Genomic DNA, 25,092 nt, shown 5'->3' with positions numbered 1-25,092 from the left:
CGATCCTTCCTTCTGTTCTTACTTCTTTGGTTGATGTTGTATAAACACTTTGACCTACTTGAAGTATGTAATACGATGTTATCGAACTTTTTAATGGTTTTTTTCATTATTGAACTCATTTTATCGGACAAGTTCACTTTACTTAGTTGAATAAATGATAAGAAAATAGCGATACTCATAGAAAATGACACTAATCTGGAAAACCCATTTATAATCGAGGGAATTTCAAATTTCTCTCTATTCAAAACCCGATAAATCCGATATGACATAATAGATAAATAGATTTTTTAGTCATTTATCTACGAGGGTTGTCTCAAAACTTTCCGATCTCAATCTGAAGATGTCAAATCAATATATGTTGAGAAATATTGTCGCCGAAATTTTAACATTCCGAGAGGTTTGGTTGGTTTCCTAACCTCAAAATTTGGCCTTCCTTTCCATCTCGTACTGTACAATTTAATATTTTTGGCATTCGAGAGGTAAATATGTTCAAACAAATCATCTTCTTATATGTCAGTGAAATTTAATCTTTACGAAGTTGTTTATACGTTTATCTCCACCAGGAGCACCCAACCGTCGATTGCTGCACACCAGAAAGCTTGAGATCATACCCATGACTGGTGTTAAGGTGTAAATGAAGTTGAGAACCAAGCAGGAAGATGAAAAGGACTTTGTGGTGGAAGAAATCGTCAACGCCAAGACGTTTAAGTGCAACGAAGAAGGCAAATGGTTTTGAAGTAGTCGTGGAATCAGAACAAGAGGCTGTTCCTCATCGAAATTATCATGAATCGCGTGGAAAAACACTCCAGTCCCTACAGAAAATTCCGGAGTAGAAAAAATGTATTTTTCCACTTGTATGTTAAGTTATTCAAAGCGTCCGTGACCATGAAGACGATTGTAGGTTAATTTATTATCCATTTATAAGTATTATCACAAATATAGACATTATGCAAGGTATTTAAGGTTGAGTGGAAAAAAAACACAAAGATAATTCATATTTTTTATGTTTTTAACAAAAGATAAAGTCCACAATTAACAAAATATATAAAATTTTTTTATTGTCTCCTGATACATTAAAAAATAATTAGAATAAATTAGTCGTTATCGTACAATCACGAACTTAGACTACGTTTACTAAGAATGCGAATTCGAACGAACACGTGCTCGCGAATATTCGTTCCAACAAACGTCTAATCTAATCCAGAACATGCACGACATCTATGAGCCCTAACCTTCAAAAGACACGCGTCAAAAATTTGACAGATGTCGTACTATTGACGTTTTTGACGTTCCTTTGTCATTTGTCACTTGTTTCCAGCCAAGTTATGTTGTTTGGTGAATACTTCAAACTAGTATTAGTACAAGTACACCAGAAAATGGTCGAATTACGTTATTTCTTCTGCGAATGTACGGGTCATAACACTTGAATACCTGTTTTCATTAGTTAGTAGCTTGAGCGCGAGCGTCAAACATAAAAATTCGCCCAGCGCGAACTTGGTGCGAACTTGAACGCGAGCGACGTCGTTTGTGTTTATATATAACATTTCATAATCTGTTCAATTCATGTTAAACTTTTGTTAGTTTGAACGAGGCACGCATTGAACGTTTTCATCGACGAAAACAGTTTACAAGTCGAAATCTGAAATGATACTGTCACTAGGTACGTTAAACATGGTTCTTAGAGTTGTTTATGACAGTACTGGTACTTTTACACGCTACTGAGAGAGAGAATTCACTTTAGTGTAGACAAACATGTTTGTATATATTTAAAAAAGCATATACAGTACGATAACAACTAATCGAAAATAAGGTCTGATCTAAAGAGGATACACGGTTAATTTTACTGAAAATAGTAACAGAATTGATGAAAAAACTAATAAATCTATGAGATAAAAGTATTTTTTATTTTAGAAAACAAGTATTAACAAATTTATTTATTATAATAAACAAAGAAAGAAAGTTCTCATTTATAGAATCTATTTGCAAAAAAAGGGAACCAAAATGTTTTTAGGAGTCTTGGTAACCACTCAATAACCAAACTTTGTAGCAAAAACCTCAATAAAACAAAGAATGAACGTCAAAAAACCAAGGTTATTGGTTTCAGAGTCAAAACAGATCGGTTAACTCAAAATAAATGAAGATACTTGGTCAAAAAAAAGCATTTAAGAGCATTGGAAGCAAAAACCTCAATAAAACAAAGAATGAACGTCAAAAAACCAAGGTTATTGGTTTCAGAGTCAAAATAGATCGGTTAACTCAAAATAAATGAAGAGACTTGGTCAAAAAAAAGCATTTAAGAGCATTGGAAGCAAAAACCTCAATAAAACAAAGAATGAACGTCAAAAAACCAAGGTTATTGGTTTCAGAGTCAAAACAGATCGGTTAACTCAAAATAAATGAAGATACTTGGTCAAAAAAAAGCATTTAAGAGCATTGGAAGCAAAAACCTCAATAAAACAAAGAATGAACGTCAAAAAACCAAGGTTATTGGTTTCAGAGTCAAAATAGATCGGTTAACTCAAAATAAATGAAGATACTTGGTCAAAAAAAAGCATTTAAGAGCATTGGAAGCAAAAACCTCAATAAAACAAAGAATGAACGTCAAAAAACCAAGGTTATTGGTTTCAGAGTCAAAACAGATCGGTTAACTCAAAATAAATGAAGATACTTGGTCAAAAAAAAGCATTTAAGAGCATTGGAAGCAAAAACCTCAATAAAACAAAGAATGAACGTCAAAAAACCAAGGTTATTGGTTTCAGAGTCAAAATAGATCGGTTAACTCAAAATAAATGAAGATACTTGGTCAAAAAAAAGCATTTAAGAGCATTGGAAGCAAAAACCTCAATAAAACAAAGAATGAACGTCAAAAAACCAAGGTTATTGGTTTCAGAGTCAAAATAGATCGGTTAACTCAAAATAAATGAAGATACTTGGTCAAAAAAAAGCATTTAAGAGCATTGGAAGCAAAAACCTCAATAAAACAAAGAATGAACGTCAAAAAACCAAGGTTATTGGTTTCAGAGTCAAAATAGATCGGTTAACTCAAAATAAATGAAGATACTTGGTCAAAAAAAAGCATTTAAGAGCATTGGAAGCAAAAACCTCAATAAAACAAAGAATGAACGTCAAAAAACCAAGGTTATTGGTTTCAGAGTCAAAATAGATCGGTTAACTCAAAATAAATGAAGATACTTGGTCAAAAAAAAAGCATTTAAGAGCATTGGAATGATGACAATCCATACATGAGAAAAATGTGTAGCTGGTGCTTCCAAAGTACCAAATGATCAATTCTGATGATTACTTTCACCAATTAATGAAACTGGATGAAGCAATCGAAGAAAAACTACTAAAATTATCAAATTGAAGAGGTTTAGTGTACCACCATGATAGTTCAAGGCCTCACACGTCTTGGGAAACTATTGGAGCTTAGCTGGGAAGTGATGCCACATCCCCATACAGCCCTGATCTGGTACCATGTGTTTGCAAAATTTTTTGAATGGTCAAACTTTCACAAATAACGATGACGTTCAAACGCACCTGGTTTAGAACCAGAAACTTTTATGAAAGAAGCTGAAAGAAGATTGTTGAGCAAAATGGAAAATATATCAAATTTACGAAGTAAAAAATACTTTTACCAATTTTTTAAAAAATGGCATCATTAAAAAAATAAATTATGGACAGCTCCACGTTGTAATTGATTATTTCTGTATGGTATTCTGATGATACGAAGGTTGATATCGTGCGAAGAGACAGTTTTCAGGAAAAATTTTTGGAATTTTGTGCTTAATAACCAAACATAACCGTCATTCTTCCACCTCAATTCGGAACAGAACTGTAGTTGCTCTGGATCGTAAGCTAATAACCTGCCAAAATTTTAAATAGATATAGAGTCGTTTGAGTCCCAAAGGTTACCAACCCCAGCCCTAAAACGATATCTGCAATTTCTTTACTTACTTTTGGACATTTGTAATGGGGCTCCAGGAGGCTACGGAAGTTTCTGTTAAAGGACTGAAATAAATTGTGTCGTCGAGAAGGTTAACAGTTAAACCCAAACCTTGAGAAGATTTCTTTCCCACGAACGATACTGGCAATCTTTCGAACTCTCCAGGAGGACCTTTTATTAAAGCTGAAGTTGCGACACTAAATATTCTGAAAAGAAATGGGAAAAAAAAACAAAAATATGTAAACTGTTTGAGTAGTTGAACTATATTCACCTGTCCGTGGCTAATGGTTGATAATACACCGTTGCCAGTTTCGGTGAATGTGTTATCCCTACCACCCCATCCATTAACGTGAAACTTTCACCGTTGATATTGTAATCAGAAAAATTGGGATCGGGAAACATCGTAGGGTGAGTAAACCGCCACGCTGTGTCTCGTAACCCATCGTAAACTACCAGACCTGGACATGAATCAATTGCTTGGTGTTGATAGTTCGAAATTGAAGAAGAAATCACCTACCTGGGGCAGCAGTATCTGTCATATAAACGAAAGAAGAATCGCATCGACCTTGAATAGATTCATCTATAACGAGATTCGTTAAAAGAGAAGAGGATCTCAAAACGCCATTCGGAAGGTATATAATGCGAAGTATCCGATCCGAAAATAAATCGAATACCACCAACTTTGGTTGACATACTCTGGTGAATTCGTCCAGGGAATCCATTACGCCCGAATCTAAAACCTGAAAATTCCAGATTTAATATAATACTAGCCATAAATCAACCATCATATGACTATGGAATGGAATGGAATGGAATGGAATGGAATGGAATGGAATGGAATGGAATGGCATGGAATGGAATGGAATGGAATGGAATGGAATGGAATGGAATGGAATGGAATGGAATGGAATGGAATGGAATGGAATGGAATGGAATGGAATGGAATGGAATGGAATGGAATGGAATGGAATGGAATGGAATGGAATGGAATGGAATGGAATGGAATGGAATGGAATGGAATGGAATGGAATGGAATGGAATGGAATGGAATGGAATGGAATGGAATGGAATGGAATGGAATGGAATGGAATGGAATGGAATGGAATGGAATGGAATGGAATGGAATGGAATGGAATGGAATGGAATGGAATGGAATGGAATGGAATGGAATGGAATGGAATGGAATGGAATGGAATGGAATGGAATGGAATGGAATGGAATGGAATGGAATGGAATGGAATGGAATGGAATGGAATGGAATGGAATGGAATGGAATGGAATGGAATGGAATGGAATGGAATGGAATGGAATGGAATGGAATGGAATGGAATGGAATGGAATGGAATGGAATGGAATGGAATGGAATGGAATGGAATGAAACTCTTGTATTTTACGTCTGTTCGAGCTACTAAATTGAGTATTTAATGAATAATTGTCTTCAAACAAACTTACCCACAAATTATTACATGAATCTAACCTCATCCTATATACAGAGATGAGGTTTGAGCAGTTAACGTCTCCCCTGACAGGGCCGTGAAACGACCAATCGGGGTACGCTTTCAGAATTGGACTAGAGCCTTTCGGGGTGTTTCTACTGATTGTAGCTAAAGTAGCGGGTACTCCGGCTCGCAATCGAGGCATGGCGAGGAAGATACGTTTATCAGTTACTTCTAACCCTGTGAAGAGGGTATTTTCTGGTCTGAAAATTATGAGAACGGTGCAACGTTTAATGTTTTAACATTGAGCTTGATTTCAAAAGGGTTGTCTGACCTCAATCTGAAGATGTATGTTCAACGTCCACCGTATTCAGCAGATCCGGCTCCTAGTGGGTTTTTCCTGTTTCCCAACCTTATTTTCAATTGCAGACGAGTCGAAAATGTGATAGCATAGGAAAGGGTTGGGAAGTTTGGATAATTAATAGAAAAAGTTTATCTTCTTCTTTTTTCTTCCAAAGTAGGACTATCGCCTGTTTCTTCTTCAATATCTCTCATCATCCTGGCTCTAGATTGTCCCTCCACTTCTTTCGAGGGCGACTTGTACTCTTTGTTAAATCGGAAACTTGTCAGACAACCCTCGTATATCTATTTTAATGAATTGTTTTCTGTTTAAATGAATAATCAAAATCAAAGTTTAGGAATTTGTAGAAATTTAAGCTTACTTGACATCTCTATAATCAAAATGAAATGGTAAATCGAAATCGAGAAAGCTCCATTGATTTACGACGTCCAATGCATCTTGTAGACCGAAAAATAGAGACAGAACTAACAGGGCTTTCAACAGCATAGTTGTAATTTTTCTGAAAATATAAATTTTATTTTAATTTAAACTAGAATTAGAAAAAAATTCTATATGTAATAAAAAAAAGATGCGATGGCCGGGAATCGAACCCGGATCAACTGCTTGGAAGGCAACTATGCTGACCATTACACCACCATCGCACTTGTTAAGTCCGATTATATATAAAAATATAAATATATTCCATTTTTATTATTTCATATTATTTTTTTCCATTTATTTGAAAACGCTTGAAAATTATTAATTATAACAAATTATCGTACTAATGAAATCGAAATTTATCAAATGATTGTTGAAAGAGAAGAAAAATTTAACAATATCATTTGTAGTGACCTCTATCCGGCAGACCAGAGGACCATAAAAAAAGAAGAAGAATAAATTATTCTTCTAATATTCATAGATTTCTTATTTTTTACATAATATACGGACTATTTCTAAAAATTTTTGTTTTCTTTGAATTTGTTTCTGTCTAACCTACAAATTGTTCCTTCCAGTGGCGTGTGTCATGACGTTATACATTTTTGTGGTACGTCTTTAAATTGACACCCTATATAGTATTTGTATGAAATCCTCGATTTATTATTATGACGATAAGTAATTAACACAGTTTTATTGTGCAAAATCAACGTTCCTATTAAATTGTCCTTTAATTATAACAGAGTAATCATTTCCTCGTCATACATCTAACTAGGTGTGTGTTATTGAACTAATTAATCGTTTGTGTTTATTAAGTCATACTAACATTATTTCTTCCAACTGCTGGTTACATTTAATAAGCTCATGGTTAAGATGCAGTGCCACATCAGTTTTATTTTCTATATTTGTGGCATCCATCAGGGATTATAGGGCCTTTAACTTAAATACACTAAATATATACTTAAATATACTAAATTTGATACACTGTAGGAGACACAAATTAGGTGATGGTAAGTAGAAGGCGATCAAACCAATTTGGGGAGTTAATTAGTGGTGGCCTAACCTCAAAATTTCATGTTTTTTACGGATTTTTTTATTTCAAAAACTTTATTTCCATATCATGGATAATTTGGCCTATAACTTTTCATAAAACTTTGACATTTTCAAAGATATCTTTTCAACGATATTATTTAAAAAGTGAACAAATTTAAAAAATAACAAAACAAACAAAATATAATACTTTCTATTTTCATTAAGTAGTAATAAAATGACAATTTTATTGTGGGTGTGACGATTTCTATTGAAATTTTCACTATTCGATTTTATCACATAATACAACGAAAAAAAAATATGAATGCGATGGCCGGGAATCGAACCCGGATCAACTGCTTGGAAGGCAACTATGCTGACCATTACACCACCATCGCACATACAAATCAGTCAGAATTTACCGTATTAAAGTAAACATTATTTAATGATTTAACTACAACATCTATATTTACGAATATGTACATACATATAATCATAAATAATTCAGTGTTAAAAACAATTAGAAAGTTTAGTGTCACGTTTCTTTCTATACCAAAATGAACTTTATTGTATTCGTCAGGGTGTGTTTAAATTCCTACATAAAATTTTAACCTATAATTATCCAAGGAGAATTCGTGACTAAAATCGTTGTCTCCTGCAATTATTTACATTGGTAAAAATTCAGCATAGTCGCACAGGGTTGGTCGTAAATTATACAATTTCAATTAATAAAGATTTTATTTAAAACACAAACATACTTAACGTTCTAAACTATATTCTTAAACATTTAAAATCTTATTATTTTCATAATACTACTATCGCCATCTATAGGCTACTAACTGAATTACAGAATTTGGTGGAGAAAATAATATTTTATTGAAAAAATTGTTTTTCTTAGTGTAGGTTAAAATGAAAACCAAATATCCACCTTGCTGTAGAACTAATTGGTATACCAGGTCACAAATATGGAGACATCGAACTTTAAATATGATGAATATATGTATAAGCTTTCTATGTTTGGATTAAGCGTAAACAATATACGATGTGAACCAAATTTAATATATTTAATCAATTATTGTGCATATATTTATATTTTATATATGTTTATAAGTAATATTCAAGCGAAAATGTAGTTTCATAAGGTTTCATCGTGTAAAATACTAATAACTGCAAGTCAAATAATAAATTAGCGTAATTCCATGTCGTAGGATTTTTATAGTTTGGTATATTGTCAAATAGGAGAAGATAAACAAATTAAGCATCTTAACGATATTGAAAAGGTAGTTTTTTTATTAGTTTTTCAATTTAAGGTTTAAATATTAACATAACCTCACTGTTACACAATTATTATTTCGTTATATTACTTTTAAAATTTGGCAACGTCGTTAAAATTATAATATGAATAATAGTATATTTCATGGTGTGTTTATTATTTCCCATAAAATTTAATGTTTCAAATAAAAAATTCACGCTATTTTAGGAAATGTTACACATAACAATATTTTACCTGATTGTTCTCAAGCTTTCTACTAGATTGATGGTATAAATCTACACTTTTATACACGAGTTGTTTAAATAAAAACAGGTGAAATTAAATAAAACGTTTAATTTGCGTGCCATACAAAATAATGTGACATCTTGATATGCATACGTCCATTTCGGCGACTTTCTTTTTATATATATCATAAATTATTCTGGTGAAAAATGAATATCTTAAAAAGTAAAAGTAACCTCATTAAATAAACGATTTCGTTAAATAATTTTTATGTTAATACGAATTAGGAAATGAATATCAAGAATTTCTTCGTGTTTTTTGGGTTATTGACAAAATCATCTCGTACTAGTTGTTTAAATCACGATAATTAAGATTGATAAATAATAATTTTCAACCCTATTTGTTTGAAAAAGACGAAATGTTACATCATTTTGTCTATTTTTTATACACTGGGAAACAAAATCTGTTAGATCAAAGTGATCAATAGAAAAATCACTGATTTCGTTCAATTCGTGATATTTGTTACACGGATGTAACCAAGGTTACTAGAATAATAGAAGGTTTGTGACATGCGCATGTTTTTGTAAACAAACGATCAGCTGATAGAACACCAACTACGTCATTATGTCTACATTTTTGTTTTGCTTATATTTTTATGTCAAACATAACCTCACTAACATTATTAGTCATGAGGATGTGTGTTACCTCTTGCTGATCTGGCTATACAAACGAATATATCCCTAATTAACGTATTTATTTAGACTTGTTGTCGTTCCCACAGCTGTGAAGAAACGTCACTTGTCTACTGCGCATCCTGTTATTGTCACAAACCTTAATTATTCTAGTAACCTTGGATGGAACCAAAAAGATATAAATGAATGGACCAGTCGGTGAAGAAAGACTGCTTATTACAGTTTCCGCAAAGCAGCAATGAATTAAAACAATTTTCTTAATAGGATATTTCAATAAATAATACCAAGTATATTTTTTTTTCTACAGGTCGGTATAAAATGATAGTTTCAACACAGAAATATTGTTCAATACAGAAGTAAAATTACAGTTTAGGTTGGGAAAGGCAAGAATTGATAACCTTGATTATCAAATTATAACCAAATAACTTGCTTGAGGATATTTTCATTTAAAGCCATGCTTAATATTCTATTTAGAAATGACTAGTATAGGTGATAATTTAGACTGACTTATGTACGTGAAAAAGCGTTTGTAGTGAGTTTAAAAATGAAAGCAAAATGTATTGCGTATTTGATTGTTTAGCTAAGACATACAATGTGGTTTACTAGAACAAGATTAACATGTTATTTCCATTAATTATTGTGATACCTAAATTGAATGTAAATTCAGAGGCGGACTCAACTATTTTCGTAATCACTCATTATGACATAGACATTTTGTTTTATTATTAGACGTTCATTCATAAATGTTGAAAATACACCCTAAATTTAAAACTACACAAAATGAACGCGAATACGACGCTGCTTCGCTAGTAAACATAACCTTAAAAGTACATGTATTTAAAGAAATTTCAACTTACTTTACTGTATAAAATGCGTGCAGAAATACATATAAATATATGATAAAGCCTGATTTAACACGGCGTTGGTGTCTGAGACCCCTCAATTTGAATAGAAATTTCTACAGTTATTTTAAATTTTAGTTTCACTTTCACTCAGAATTGTTATTTGCATAAGATTCAAAACTTTTTCAATTACACTGAGGAAAGAAAATAAATAATAGACAATTAAAAACATCAGAATTCAGATTTTCAGAAAATTAAAAATTTAAGGTTATGCAAAATAATGGAAGTGAAACTGTCAACTGTCAACATTGAAATGGCATTTAAGAAAATTAAAGTTGTCTACTCCAGAGCGTTTCGAAAGTGTTTTGCAGTACGGAACTGCCACTTTCATTACATGGAACACTCAAAACGCAACTTTCGGTATGTAAATTAATACAGAACGAAACTGTCAACTGTCACATTTAAGGAAGTTAAAGCTGTCTACTCCAGAGCGTCCCGAAAGTGTTTTGCAGTAAGGAACTGTCACTTTCATTACATGGAACACTCAAAACGAAACTTTCGGTATGTAAATAAATACAGAACGAAACTGTCAACTGTCACATTTAAGGAAGTTAAAGTTGTCTACTCCAGAGCGTCCCGAAAGTGTTTTGCAGTACGGAACTGTCACTTTCACTACATGGAACACTCAAAACGCAACTTTCGGTATGTAAATTAATACAGAACGAAACTGTCAACTGTCACATTTAAGGAAGTTAAAGCTGTTTACTCCAGAGCGTCCCGAAAGTGTTTTGCAGTAAGGAACTGTCACTTTCATTACATGGAACACTAAAAACGCAACTTTCGCTATGTAAATAAATACAGAACGAAACTCTCAACTGTCACATTTAAGGAAGTTAAAGTTGTCTACTCCAGAGCGTCCCGAAAGTGTTTTGCAGTACGGAACTGTCACTTTCACTACATGGAACACTCAAAACGCAACTTTCGGTATGTAAATTAATACAGAACGAAACTGTCAACTGTCACTTTTAAGGAAGTTAAAGTTGTCTACTCCAGAGCGTCCCGAAAGTGTTTTGCAGTACGGAACTGTCACTTTCACTACATGGAACACTCAAAACGCAACTTTCGGTATGTAAATTAATACAGAACGAAACTGTCAACTGTCACATTTAAGGAAGTTAAAGCTGTCTACTCCAGAGCGTCCCGAAAGTGTTTTGCAGTAAGGAACTGTCACTTTCATTACATGGAACACTCAAAACGCAACTTTCGGTATGTAAATAAATACAGAACGAAACTGTCAACTGTCACATTTAAGGAAGTTAAAGTTGTCTACTCCAGAGCGTCCCGAAAGTGTTTTGCAGTACGGAACTGTCACTTTCACTACATGGAACACTCAAAACGCAACTTTCGGTATGTAAATTAATACAGAACGAAACTGTCAACTGTCACATTTAAGGAAGTTAAAGCTGTCTACTCTAGAGCGTCCCGAAAGTGTTTTGCAGTACGGAACTGTCACTTTCACTACATGGAACACTCAAAACGCAGCTTTCGGTATGTAAATTAATACAGAACGAAACTGTCAACTGTCACATTTAAGGAAGTTAAAGCTGTCTACTCCAGAGCGTCCCGAAAGTGTTTTGCAGTAAGGAACTGTCACTTTCATTAAATGGAACACTCAAAACGCAACTTTCGGTATGTAAATAAATACAGAACGAAACTGTCAACTGTCACATTTAAGGAAGTTAAAGCTGTCTACTCCAGAGCGTCCCGAAAGTGTTTTGCAGTAAGGAACTGTCACTTTCATTACATGGAACACTCAAAACGCAACTTTCGGTATGTAAATAAATACAGAACGAAACTGTCAACTGTCACATTTAAGGAAGTTAAAGCTGTCTACTCCAGAGCGTCCCGAAAGTGTTTTGCAGTACGGAACTGTTACTTTCACTACATGGAACACTCAAAACACAACTTTCGGTATGTAAATTAATACAGAACGAAACTGTCTACTGTCACATTTAAGGAAGTTAAAGCTGTCTACTCCAGAGCGTCCCGAAAGTGTTTTGCAGTACGGAACTGTCATTTTCAATACTTGGAACACTCAAAACGCAACTTTCGGTATGTAAATTAATACAGAACGAAACTGTCAACTGTCACATTTAAGGAAGTTAAAGCTGTCTACTCCAGAGCGTCCCGAAAGTGTTTTGCAGTACGGAACTGTCATTTTCAATACTTGGAACACTCAAAACGCAACTTTCGGTATGTAAATAAATACAGAACGAAACTGTCAACTGTCACATTTAAGGAAGTTAAAGCTGTCTACTCCAGAGCGTCCCGAAAGTGTTTTGGAGTACGGAACTGTCACTTTCACTACATGGAACACTCAAAACACAACTTTCGGTATGTAAATTAATACAGAACGAAACTGTCTACTGTCACATTTAAGGAAGTTAAAGTTGTCTACTCCAGAGCGTCCCGAAAGTGTTTTGCAGTACGGAACTGTCATTTTCAATACTTGGAACACTCAAAACCAACTTTCGGTATGTAAATTAATACAGAACGAAACTGTCAACTGTCATATTTAAGGAAGTTAAAGCTGTCTACTCCAGAGCGTCCCGAAAGTGTTTTGCAGTACGGAACTGTCATTTTCAATACTTGGAACACTCAAAACGCAACTTTCGGTATGTAAATAAATACAGAACGAAACTGTCAACTGTCACATTTAAGGAAGTTAAAGCTGTCTACTCCAGAGCGTCCCGAAAGTGTTTTGGAGTACGGAACTGTCACTTTCACTACATGGAACACTCAAAACACAACTTTCGGTATGTAAATTAATACAGAACGAAACTGTCTACTGTCACATTTAAGGAAGTTAAAGTTGTCTACTCCAGAGCGTCCCGAAAGTGTTTTGCAGTACGGAACTGTCATTTTCAATACTTGGAACACTCAAAACCAACTTTCGGTATGTAAATTAATACAGAACGAAACTGTCAACTGTCATATTTAAGGAAGTTAAAGTTGTCTACTCCAGAGCGTCCCGAAAGTGTTTTGCAGTACGGAACTGTCATTTTCAATACTTGGAACACTCAAAACCAACTTTCGGTATGTAAATTAATACAGAACGAAACTGTCAACTGTCATATTTAAGGAAGTTAAAGCTGTCTACTCCAGAGCGTCCCGAAAGTGTTTTGCAGTAAGGAACTGTGACTTTCAATACATGGAACATTCAAAACGCAACTTTCGGTATGTAAATAAATACAGAACGAACAACTTTCAGATGACGTCGTCTAAAAAAGTCATTTTTCAGGATATCTATAACTACAAGCTACACTAGAAAATTGAGGTTATGTTTTTGACTTTAAACGATGATCAGCGCGTAAAAAGTAGAAATTGGTTAAATTCGACGTCAAGAGCGCGTACAAGCGCGATTATTGTGTGCGCTATCACAGTTTCTCAACAAGTTGAACTAGCTTTGACGTTTATGAGCGTCTGGAGCGTGTTTTCTGTTTACCGCTTAGAGAAATTGAGAGGAGGAATTGGAAACAAAAACCTCCTAAAAATTTTTTTCATGAAAACCCTCCAAAATCTATCCTCCAATACAATCGCTTCTTCAGGTGTAAAAAAAACGTTGACCTCGTAATTTATTTTTGATCTGCTGGAATCATCAGGTATCAAACAAGGCTTATACGGCGGAGTACCAATCAATACGATGTTTTGACTGTTGAAAAAAGTTTGAATTAATGTGTGACAGCTCGCATTGTCGTGGTGGAGAATGATTAGTCTTCTGCGATTGGTTTCCCTGATTTTAGAACACTCCTGACAAACAAACTATTCGGAATTGACCGTTCAACGTTGCTCCAAAATGGCCGAAACGTCAAAATCACGTGACCTATTTTACCAACCTAACCTAACATAACCTGTGACATTTTTGAAGGAATTTACCAGTGAATTTAAAACGAAACCTTCTCATGCGTAAACATATTGAAATTCTTATCAAATACATCACGTCAGATTAATTAAATTCTTTATTACAAATAGTATTTTTCATATAAATCGACAACCACAAATTTTCAACGAAAAAATTATTCATTCGTTTCCCGAATAAACTTTCTCCGTTACAGGAAAACGGAAATTATTTTCTAAACAATCAGAAGTGAATTACTTTGATAAAAAGAAAATTGTCAACATAAGAAATGAATTATTGACATTACTCAGTTCAATCACGTCATTTTTTAAGATGTGCGTGAGTGCAATAAGAAATTGTAGTTAAATATTGTTGAAACGCAACTTCCAGAACTTTCAGGAAAATCGTACTTGCATAAATGCAGTCATTAATATGTAACAAGTCAATTTGATTTGTTTTTTTTTTGTATAATTGTCTCCTATTATCACCGCAAGAATTCCTGGTAAAAGTTGGACTGCATTTATTGGTCGTAAGTAATATATACAGAGTAAGTATTATATTTGCACTGTTGTCAAATCTTCCCTTTTTCCGGAAAACTAGTGAACTTTGTTATTCCAGATAGACCATCCTGTATATTCTTCGCTTTTCGAAATCCTTAAGCATCCTTTTCTATAAAAATGTGGATCTACTTCTAACATGACGCAAACAACAAACTGGAAGAAGCAATCGAAAAAAAAATCGACCAGAACTGTCAAATCTGAAAGACTTGATGATAATTCAAGGTCTCACACATCTTTGGAAAGTATTGGAGCTTAGCTAGGAAGTATTGCCACATCCCCCATACAGCCCTGATCTGGCACCATCTGATTACCATTTATCTCGAAGTTTGCAGAATTCGTTGAATGGTCAAACTTTCCCAAATAATGATGACCTTCAATCGCATTTAGTACAGTTTTTTGCTGATAAGAAACAGAAGTTTTATGGACGAGAAGAAGAAAGAAAGACGACAAAAGGTCATTGAGCAAAATGGAAAATATATAATTGATTAAAAACGTTTTATTTTATACTACAAGGTGTCCAAAACGAGTATCGGGTATTTGTTTTCGCGCCACATTCGAAACGGAGCGGCGAGAAGTTCGTGGCGTCCGCCATTTTGTGGAGTTTTAGTCACGATGGAACAGTACTCGAGGAAGCATCTCGCATTTTTTGTACGAGCGTATCATCGTAACGGTGATTCAATAGTGACTGCTCAACGTTTGTATCGTGCGGAATATCGTACACGCCACGCCACGCCAAGTGACTATAGCATCAGGAAATGGATCGGGATGTTCGAGAATACAGGTGCGACAGTTGGAATTCAAAACTCAGTTCGTGATGTAGAAACAATTGAAGAAGTTAAGGCGTCGGTTCGTCGAAATCCATCCGAAAGCGTTAAACATCAAAAAATCGTCCTTTTACATTTGATTTTAAAGGAAGATTTGCATTTAGAAGCCTATAAAATTCAATTGGTTCAAGAATTGAAGGATGCGGACTACGCTAATCGACTGAATTTTGAAAACGAAGCTGTTCAGCGACGAAGCAAATTTTCACCTGAATGGTCATGTTAATAAGCAGAATTGTCGGTACTGGGCAGTCGAGAATCCGAGACGAAACCATGAACGACCCCTGCACAACCCAAAGGTCGTTGTTTGGGCCGCTATGTCTTCTAAAGGAATTATTGGTCCTTATTTTCATGAAGATCGACGAGGCCGAGCAATCAATGTGAATAGTGACCGTTACTGCGATATGTTGAGAAATTTTTTGGTCCCAGGGTTGCAGGTTTCAACTCAAGAACGTGGTTCCAGCAAGATGGGGTTACTTACCATACCTGGAGGGAAGTTGTGAATGAATTATTTCCTAATAAAGTCATTTAGCGAAGAGGTAACATCAACTGGCCTCCCAGAAGCCCCGACCTTGGCCCGCTCGACTTTTTTGTATGAGAATACCTCAAAAGTAATGTAACGAACCTAGCCCAATTGAAGGAAAACATCAGATCAGAAATGGCAGCTTTGTGTCGACGTGTTATCGCCAATCCTCGTTCCAGTTTAGAAGAGTGCCAGCAACGTAACGGTCATCATTTGGATAACACCATCTTTTCCAAATAATTTTCCAATTCGTATGGTATCAAAAAACAATAAAAGTTTTTATTGCTTATGAATATTTTTTGTTTACTTGAACTTACAAATACCCGATACCCTTTCTGGTGTACAATATATTAAAATTATCAGTATGCTTTATTATTGACGCTTCTGAAGCGTCTAGGTCGAACGGATCAGCTCTTTCAGTATTTTGATTTTTTAATAATAACGACACAAGAATAAATGAATTGTTTCTAATGAATTATTGTGGCTGAAGTTGTGGCTTGTTTAACAAAAATAGAATAGAATAGAATTATAAACAAAACATACGTAACTGCAGTTAGTGATAGTGACAGTCAACCGGAAACGCTCGATTCATAGCTACCAACTTCGACTAAAAAATCCCCAACCCGAAAGCGTATTTATTGATAATTAAATATGAAAATATTGTAACTAAACTACTAATATTTTTAATTAATAAACATATCTGACTAATTAAATAATTAAATAAAATCCTTGTCCTCACTTTGATTTTCTTTCCGTGTTACGTTGTTACAACAAAATATACAGGGGTAAGTCAAAACTTTGATTGTTATAAAACGACCTTTCCTCCAATTTGACAAATTATTTTTTTAAAAATCCCACGATCATACCGGAAATTTGGTTAAACAGCAGATAATTTTCAAATTGTTTCGTCCTTGTGATATTAAATTAATAAAGGATTGACAAACCGCAATTTGTTGAAAATGGATAGGGAGTTGTTTGCGCGTCATTAACTATTCAATGTTAAATTTTTCCGAGCCATTTATTTCATGTATGGTTATTATGTAAACACAATTTTTTCATATACGAATAGATCTATAGTTCTTCCAAGATCAATTGCAGATTATAAAAAACCCTTTGTTTATAAATACTTTTAAAAAATATGTATCGGATGGATGTATAAATTGGACGGCATTATAGGCCGTTAGGGGGCGTCCATAAATTAAGTGAGGCGCCCCATTATCATTATTATACTTGCTATAACTGAATATTAAGGCTGAAAAACTCATTTTACAGGTTATATTTTTGAAATTCCCGCTAGATCGAAAATCGCTGTCATTTCGTGCGGAAATATCCGCCATTTTGTACGTAAATGGTAAATTGAACATTGCAAGTTTAAAACATTTATTGTGGTTTAGTTTTTTGGGTTAAAATTAAAAGGAATGTGGGTAATTATTGAATAATCCAATATTATTCACAAATAACATCGTCCCAAACACAGACCCTCCCAAAAAGATGGAACCTTTTTAAAATAGCAACTATTGTACCAACAAAAGCTCAAGCAAAAATTCGGGCCATTAATAATAATCTTGTGCGAGTCAATAGATGGTGCAGCAAGCGCAACCAGTTTGCTAAATGGTATGATGGTGGTACCACTTCAGATGTTTCGGAAAAATCAAGGGCAGATCGTTCGATCATAAAGGTTCAGCGGCAGAAGTCCTCTAAAGAATAATCATCACCATTTTCATTTGAACAGACGATAAAATCAATCTTGGAAACAACAGTTTCGTCAGAATCAATGAGCGACGTCTTCAACTATGCCCGTGAAGTTGGTATGGCCAGTTTAGACCGAGCATATGAAGATGAAATTGACGAATGTAAAATCGGACGGCTACCGATTCGAAATATGTCCTGATAACTCTAGAAGTGTCGAAACATTGATGGAGCTGATAAAGAAGCATATCAAAGTCGGAACTATCATTCGTACTGACTGCTGGAAAGGATATTTGGCGTTACAAAGTGAAGGCTACCCCAGCACTTTACAGTCAACCATTAAGAGCACTTTATTGACCGTGAAACGGAGGCCTACACCCAAATTATCGAATCCAGCTGGAGGCACATAAGAAGAAGAATATCCAAGGAATCAGAAGTAACTTGAACCTGCACTTTTGCGAATCCGGAGAAAAAATGTGGATCCATTCGATGCAATCATTGTAGATACAAAATTTTTGTATCGTGGAAAGAATTATCGACCTCCAATGGAAGAGGATGAGGAAAGGCACTAAATTTTTTTGGAATAAAATTGTTTTATATCATATTTTCTTAGTTATTATACGATTGTAATCATTCTCAGAAGTTCATCCGAATATTAAATTATAAAACGTGAGTAGACGAGTGAAATGTACCTGCTTGTAAAGGAGTTTGGTTTAAACAGGGTACCAGGCGTGAACTGAGCGCTTTTCGTACCCCATTCGTTAAGAAAAGTGACTTTGGATTATTGTTTTATCGAGGAAATTGCGGTCGAAAAGAATATTTACTTATATAATGTATTTTTAAAAAGGATTGCCGTAAATTTGACCATACGAAATGATGTTTGTTCATAGAAACTATTTAGTTTCATACACAAGTTGAAGAGACTGATGAAAGCCTCAAATAGAGAAACTATAAATAGAACAAACTCGAATTTGTCCTTGTTGAACAATTTTAAACTCATTGGAGCATTAAATTAGCGCCTACAAAATATAACTCATTTCTATACACGTACACGCCAATCAATATCTAAAAATCAATATTACATCTAGTAATTTGTATAATTTTCTTAATTACACAAAAATTAAAAATAAATAATGTTACCCGTACAGTTGCTCAATATTTTTGTGGTCGAGATTTATCAATAACAGCTTGTAAAGAAAATAATTAGCATTTTAATCGTTGTTAATCAATAGAAATGAATAGTTTAATGCATACCACACCACAAAAAACTATTGCTTCAATCCAAAATGGACTTAGTAAGCTGGACAATTAGATATGACCCGCGCTGCGCTTCAAATAATGTGCCAGCTTCATGAGGAAGACTGCAGGAAAATAACCTGACCCTTAAAACATCCACTATCGGTCCAAAACTTACTCCAATTCATCGGCACACAAGATCATCTAAATTGGACGTTGAAACAATCTGTTTTGTTCGCATATGAGACCGGAATATGCCTCCATGGTAGCGACTGAAGAGTGGAGTGCTTATGGAGGCGGTTCCTGCATGATCTTTGGTGCAATTTGTATAGGAGCCAGATCCCTGTGTTTCAACAGCTCTGGTAAAACGATGAGGACGTTATCCTCGTAGTTATCAGTGTTTCGACCAATTTTTTAACGTGGGCATGCCTTTTTCTTCTCTTTTTTGCTATTTCTTTAGCCTCTTTCCATGTCTAGTTGTTTCTCGATAGTTCTTCCCGTACAGGTCTGCATCTTTTCCTTCTACCTGTTGAATTATAATCAAACGCTTGTCTGGTTATGTTTGCTTCTGGTGTCTGGTCTATCCATCTCCATTTTTCTTACGTTATGTTCCAAAAAACTAGCAGATAACTCCTAGGAACCATATAACAGAAGGGGTTCTGACCATATTAGGTTCATTACCAGCAAGTCTTCCCAGGAAGAAAAAGTCCAGCGTCTGCTTCTAAATTTCTTCCTTCATTTTTGCGTTCTTAACGTGTCTTACCAGCAAGTCTTCCCAGGAAGAAAAAGTCCAGCGTCTGCTTCTAGTTTTCTTCCTTCATTTTTGCGTTCTTAACGTGTCTTATCAGCAAGTCTTCCCAGGAAGAAAAAGTCCAGCGTCTGCTTCTAGTTTTCTTCCTTCATTTTTGCGTTCTTAACGTGTCTTATCAGCAAGTCTTCCCAGGAAGAAAAAGTCCAGCGTCTGCTTCTAGTTTTCTTCCTTCATTTTTGCGTTCTTAACGTGTCTTATCAGCAAGTCTTCCCAGGAAGAAAAAGTCCAGCGTCTGCTTCTAATTTTCTTCCTTCATTTTTGCGTTCTTAACGTGTCTTATCAGCAAGTCTTCCCAGGAAGAAAAAGTCCAGCGTCTGCTTCTAATTTTCTTCCTTCATTTTTGCGTTCTTAACGTGTCTTATCAGCAAGTCTTCCCAGGAAGAAAAAGTCCAGCGTCTGCTTCTAGTTTTCTTCCTTCATTTTTGCGTTCTTAACGTGTCTTATCAGCAAGTCTTCCCAGGAAGAAAAAGTCCAGCGTCTGCTTCTAGTTTTCTTCCTTCATTTTTGCGTTCTTAACGTGTCTTATCAGCAAGTCTTCCCAGGAAGAAAAAGTCCAGCGTCTGCTTCTAATTTTCTTCCTTCATTTTTGCGTTCTTAACGTGTCTTATCAGCAAGTCTTCCCAGGAAGAAAAAGTCCAGCGTCTGCTTCTAATTTTCTTCCTTCATTTTTGCGTTCTTAACGTGTCTTATCAGCAAGTCTTCCCAGGAAGAAAAAGTCCAGCGTCTGCTTCTAGTTTTCTTCCTTCATTTTTGCGTTCTTAACGTGTCTTATCAGCAAGTCTTCCCAGGAAGAAAAAGTCCAGCGTCTGCTTCTAGTTTTCTTCCTTCATTTTTGCGTTCTTAACGTGTCTTATCAGCAAGTCTTCCCAGGAAGAAAAAGTCCAGCGTCTGCTTCTAGTTTTCTTCCTTCATTTTTGCGTTCTTAACGTGTCTTACCAGCAAGTCTTCCCAGGAAGAAAAAGTCCAGCGTCTGCTTCTAGTTTTCTTCCTTCATTTTTGCGTTCTTAACGTGTCTTACCAGCAAGTCTTCCCAGGAAGAAAAAGTCCAGCGTCTGCTTCTAGTTTTCTTCCTTCATTTTTGCGTTCTTAACGTGTCTTATCAGCAAGTCTTCCCAGGAAGAAAAAGTCCAGCGTCTGCTTCTAGTTTTCTTCCTTCATTTTTGCGTTCTTAACGTGTCTTATCAGCAAGTTTTCCCAGGAAGAAAAAGTCCAGCGTCTGCTTCTAGTTTTCTTCCTTCATTTTTGCGTTCTTAACGTGTCTTATCAGCAAGTCTTCCCAGGAAGAAAAAGTCCAGCGTCTGCTTCTAGTTTTCTTCCTTCATTTTTGCGTTCTTAACGTGTCTTATCAGCAAGTCTTCCCAGGAAGAAAAAGTCCAGCGTCTGCTTCTAGTTTTCTTCCTTCATTTTTGCGTTCTTAACGTGTCTTATCAGCAAGTCTTCCCAGGAAGAAAAAGTCCAGCGTCTGCTTCTAGTTTTCTTCCTTAATTTTTGCGTTCTTAACGTGTCTTATCAGCAAGTCTTCCCAGGAAGAAAAAGTCCAGCGTCTGCTTCTAGTTTTCTTCCTTCATTTTTGCGTTCTTAACGTGTCTTACCAGCAAGTCTTCCCAGGAAGAAAAAGTCCAGCGTCTGCTTCTAGTTTTCTTCCTTCATTTTTGCGTTCTTAACGTGTCTTACCAGCAAGTCTTCCCAGGAAGAAAAAGTCCAGCGTCTGCTTCTAGTTTTCTTCCTTCATTTTTGCGTTCTTAACGTGTCTTACCAGCAAGTCTTCCCAGGAAGAAAAAGTCCAGCGTCTGCTTCTAGTTTTCTTCCTTCATTTTTGCGTTCTTAACGTGTCTTACCAGCAAGTTTTCCCAGGAAGAAAAAGTCCAGCGTCTGCTTCTAGTTTTCTTCCTTCATTTTTGCGTTCTTAACGTGTCTTATCAGCAAGTCTTCCCAGGAAGAAAAAGTCCAGCGTCTGCTTCTAGTTTTCTTCCTTCATTTTTGCGTTCTTAACGTGTCTTACCAGCAAGTTTTCCCAGGAAGAAAAAGTCCAGCGTCTGCTTCTAGTTTTCTTCCTTCATTTTTGCGTTCTTAACGTGTCTTACCAGCAAGTCTTCCCAGGAAGAAAAAGTCCAGCGTCTGCTTCTAGTTTTCTTCCTTCATTTTTGCGTTCTTAACGTGTCTTATCAGCAAGTCTTCCCAGGAAGAAAAAGTCCAGCGTCTGCTTCTAGTTTTCTTCCTTCATTTTTGCGTTCTTAACGTGTCTTATCAGCAAGTCTTCCCAGGAAGAAAAAGTCCAGCGTCTGCTTCTAATTTTCTTCCTTCATTTTTGCGTTCTTAACGTGTCTTATCAGCAAGTCTTCCCAGGAAGAAAAAGTCCAGCGTCTGCTTCTAGTTTTCTTCCTTCATTTTTGCGTTCTTAACGTGTCTTATCAGCAAGTCTTCCCAGGAAGAAAAAGTCCAGCGTCTGCTTCTAGTTTTCTTCCTTCATTTTTGCGTTCTTAACGTGTCTTATCAGCAAGTCTTCCCAGGAAGAAAAAGTCCAGCGTCTGCTTCTAGTTTTCTTCCTTAATTTTTGCGTTCTTAACGTGTCTTATCAGCAAGTCTTCCCAGGAAGAAAAAGTCCAGCGTCTGCTTCTAGTTTTCTTCCTTCATTTTTGCGTTCTTAACGTGTCTTACCAGCAAGTCTTCCCAGGAAGAAAAAGTCCAGCGTCTGCTTCTAGTTTTCTTCCTTCATTTTTGCGTTCTTAACGTGTCTTACCAGCAAGTCTTCCCAGGAAGAAAAAGTCCAGCGTCTGCTTCTAGTTTTCTTCCTTCATTTTTGCGTTCTTAACGTGTCTTACCAGCAAGTCTTCCCAGGAAGAAAAAGTCCAGCGTCTGCTTCTAGTTTTCTTCCTTCATTTTTGCGTTCTTAACGTGTCTTACCAGCAAGTTTTCCCAGGAAGAAAAAGTCCAGCGTCTGCTTCTAGTTTTCTTCCTTCATTTTTGCGTTCTTAACGTGTCTTATCAGCAAGTCTTCCCAGGAAGAAAAAGTCCAGCGTCTGCTTCTAGTTTTCTTCCTTCATTTTTGCGTTCTTAACGTGTCTTACCAGCAAGTCTTCCCAGGAAGAAAAAGTCCAGCGTCTGCTTCTAGTTTTCTTCCTTCATTTTTGCGTTCTTAACGTGTCTTATCAGCAAGTCTTCCCAGGAAGAAAAAGTCCAGCGTCTGCTTCTAGTTTTCTTCCTTCATTTTTGCGTTCTTAACGTGTCTTATCAGCAAGTCTTCCCAGGAAGAAAAAGTCCAGCGTCTGCTTCTAGTTTTCTTCCTTCATTTTTGCGTTCTTAACGTGTCTTACCAGCAAGTCTTCCCAGGAAGAAAAAGTCCAGCGTCTGCTTCTAGTTTTCTTCCTTAATTTTTGCGTTCTTAACGTGTCTTACCAGCAAGTCTTCCCAGGAAGAAAAAGTCCAGCGTCTGCTTCTAGTTTTCTTCCTTCATTTTTGCGTTCTTAACGTGTCTTATCAGCAAGTCTTCCCAGGAAGAAAAAGTCCAGCGTCTGCTTCTAGTTTTCTTCCTTCATTTTTGCGTTCTTAACGTGTCTTATCAGCAAGTCTTCCCAGGAAGAAAAAGTCCAGCGTCTGCTTCTAGTTTTCTTCCTTCATTTTTGCGTTCTTAACGTGTCTTATCAGCAAGTCTTCCCAGGAAGAAAAAGTCCAGCGTCTGCTTCTAGTTTTCTTCCTTCATTTTTGCGTTCTTAACGTGTCTTATCAGCAAGTCTTCCCAGGAAGAAAAAGTCCAGCGTCTGCTTCTAGTTTTCTTCCTTCATTTTTGCGTTCTTAACGTGTCTTATCAGCAAGTCTTCCCAGGAAGAAAAAGTCCAGCGTCTGCTTCTAATTTTCTTCCTTCATTTTTGCGTTCTTAACGTGTCTTATCAGCAAGTCTTCCCAGGAAGAAAAAGTCCAGCGTCTGCTTCTAATTTTCTTCCTTCATTTTTGCGTTCTTAACGTGTCTTATCAGCAAGTCTTCCCAGGAAGAAAAAGTCCAGCGTCTGCTTCTAGTTTTCTTCCTTCATTTTTGCGTTCTTAACGTGTCTTATCAGCAAGTCTTCCCAGGAAGAAAAAGTCCAGCGTCTGCTTCTAGTTTTCTTCCTTCATTTTTGCGTTCTTAACGTGTCTTATCAGCAAGTCTTCCCAGGAAGAAAAAGTCCAGCGTCTGCTTCTAATTTTCTTCCTTCATTTTTGCGTTCTTAACGTGTCTTATCAGCAAGTCTTCCCAGGAAGAAAAAGTCCAGCGTCTGCTTCTAATTTTCTTCCTTCATTTTTGCGTTCTTAACGTGTCTTATCAGCAAGTCTTCCCAGGAAGAAAAAGTCCAGCGTCTGCTTCTAGTTTTCTTCCTTCATTTTTGCGTTCTTAACGTGTCTTATCAGCAAGTCTTCCCAGGAAGAAAAAGTCCAGCGTCTGCTTCTAGTTTTCTTCCTTCATTTTTGCGTTCTTAACGTGTCTTATCAGCAAGTCTTCCCAGGAAGAAAAAGTCCAGCGTCTGCTTCTAGTTTTCTTCCTTCATTTTTGCGTTCTTAACGTGTCTTATCAGCAAGTCTTCCCAGGAAGAAAAAGTCCAGCGTCTGCTTCTAGTTTTCTTCCTTCATTTTTGCGTTCTTAACGTGTCTTATCAGCAAGTCTTCCCAGGAAGAAAAAGTCCAGCGTCTGCTTCTAGTTTTCTTCCTTCATTTTTGCGTTCTTAACGTGTCTTATCAGCAAGTTTTCCCAGGAAGAAAAAGTCCAGCGTCTGCTTCTAGTTTTCTTCCTTCATTTTTGCGTTCTTAACGTGTCTTATCAGCAAGTCTTCCCAGGAAGAAAAAGTCCAGCGTCTGCTTCTAGTTTTCTTCCTTCATTTTTACGTTCTTAACGTGTCTTACCAGCAAGTCTTCCCAGGAAGAAAAAGTCCAGCGTCTGCTTCTAGTTTTCTTCCTTCATTTTTGCGTTCTTAACGTGTCTTATCAGCAAGTCTTCCCAGGAAGAAAAAGTCCAGCGTCTGCTTCTAGTTTTCTTCCTTCATTTTTGCGTTCTTAACGTGTCTTATCAGCAAGTCTTCCCAGGAAGAAAAAGTCCAGCGTCTGCTTCTAGTTTTCTTCCTTCATTTTTGCGTTCTTAACGTGTCTTATCAGCAAGTTTTCCCAGGAAGAAAAAGTCCAGCGTCTGCTTCTAGTTTTCTTCCTTCATTTTTGCGTTCTTAACGTGTCTTATCAGCAAGTCTTCCCAGGAAGAAAAAGTCCAGCGTCTGCTTCTAGTTTTCTTCCTTCATTTTTGCGTTCTTAACGTGTCTTACCAGCAAGTCTTCCCAGGAAGAAAAAGTCCAGCGTCTGCTTCTAGTTTTCTTCCTTCATTT

General features: G+C 35.9%; 1 protein-coding gene and 2 non-coding genes across 6 annotated transcripts in view; all 3 read right to left on the bottom strand.

The window, feature by feature from the left end:
• Positions 1 to 988: 988 nt before the first annotated feature.
• LOC130443564 (major royal jelly protein 1-like) overlaps positions 989 to 25,092 on the bottom strand; it is a 31,147-nt gene continuing 7,043 nt past the window's right edge. For 2 of the 4 annotated variants that reach the window (XM_056778300.1, XM_056778301.1), the window contains exons 2-7: positions 6,102 to 6,239; positions 5,396 to 5,642; positions 4,461 to 4,683; positions 4,215 to 4,401; positions 3,955 to 4,149; positions 2,308 to 3,863 (exon numbers count right to left, since the gene is read on the bottom strand). In XM_056778300.1, the coding sequence (XP_056634278.1) occupies positions 3,659 to 3,863; positions 3,955 to 4,149; positions 4,215 to 4,401; positions 4,461 to 4,683; positions 5,396 to 5,642; positions 6,102 to 6,226 (1,182 nt within the window). In that variant the 5' untranslated portion in view covers positions 6,227 to 6,239 and the 3' untranslated portion in view covers positions 2,308 to 3,658. Of the gene's footprint in view, positions 2,055 to 2,307; positions 3,864 to 3,954; positions 4,150 to 4,214; positions 4,402 to 4,460; positions 4,684 to 5,395; positions 5,643 to 6,101; positions 6,240 to 16,557; positions 16,602 to 25,092 lie in introns of those variants that run through there. The other 2 variants (XR_008909860.1, XM_056778302.1) reach the window with 2 other exon arrangements.
• Positions 6,310 to 6,381, bottom strand: Trnag-ucc (transfer RNA glycine (anticodon UCC)). The gene has a single exon. It is a non-coding gene; the product is annotated as a tRNA-Gly (tRNA).
• Positions 7,510 to 7,581, bottom strand: Trnag-ucc (transfer RNA glycine (anticodon UCC)). The gene has a single exon. It is a non-coding gene; the product is annotated as a tRNA-Gly (tRNA).

This window comes from Diorhabda sublineata, chromosome 4 (assembly GCF_026230105.1).
Source record: "Diorhabda sublineata isolate icDioSubl1.1 chromosome 4, icDioSubl1.1, whole genome shotgun sequence".
NCBI lineage: Eukaryota > Metazoa > Arthropoda > Insecta > Coleoptera > Chrysomelidae > Diorhabda > Diorhabda sublineata.
The sequence above is the reverse complement of the archived record's forward strand: the minus strand, read 5'-3'. Positions and strand labels throughout refer to the sequence as shown.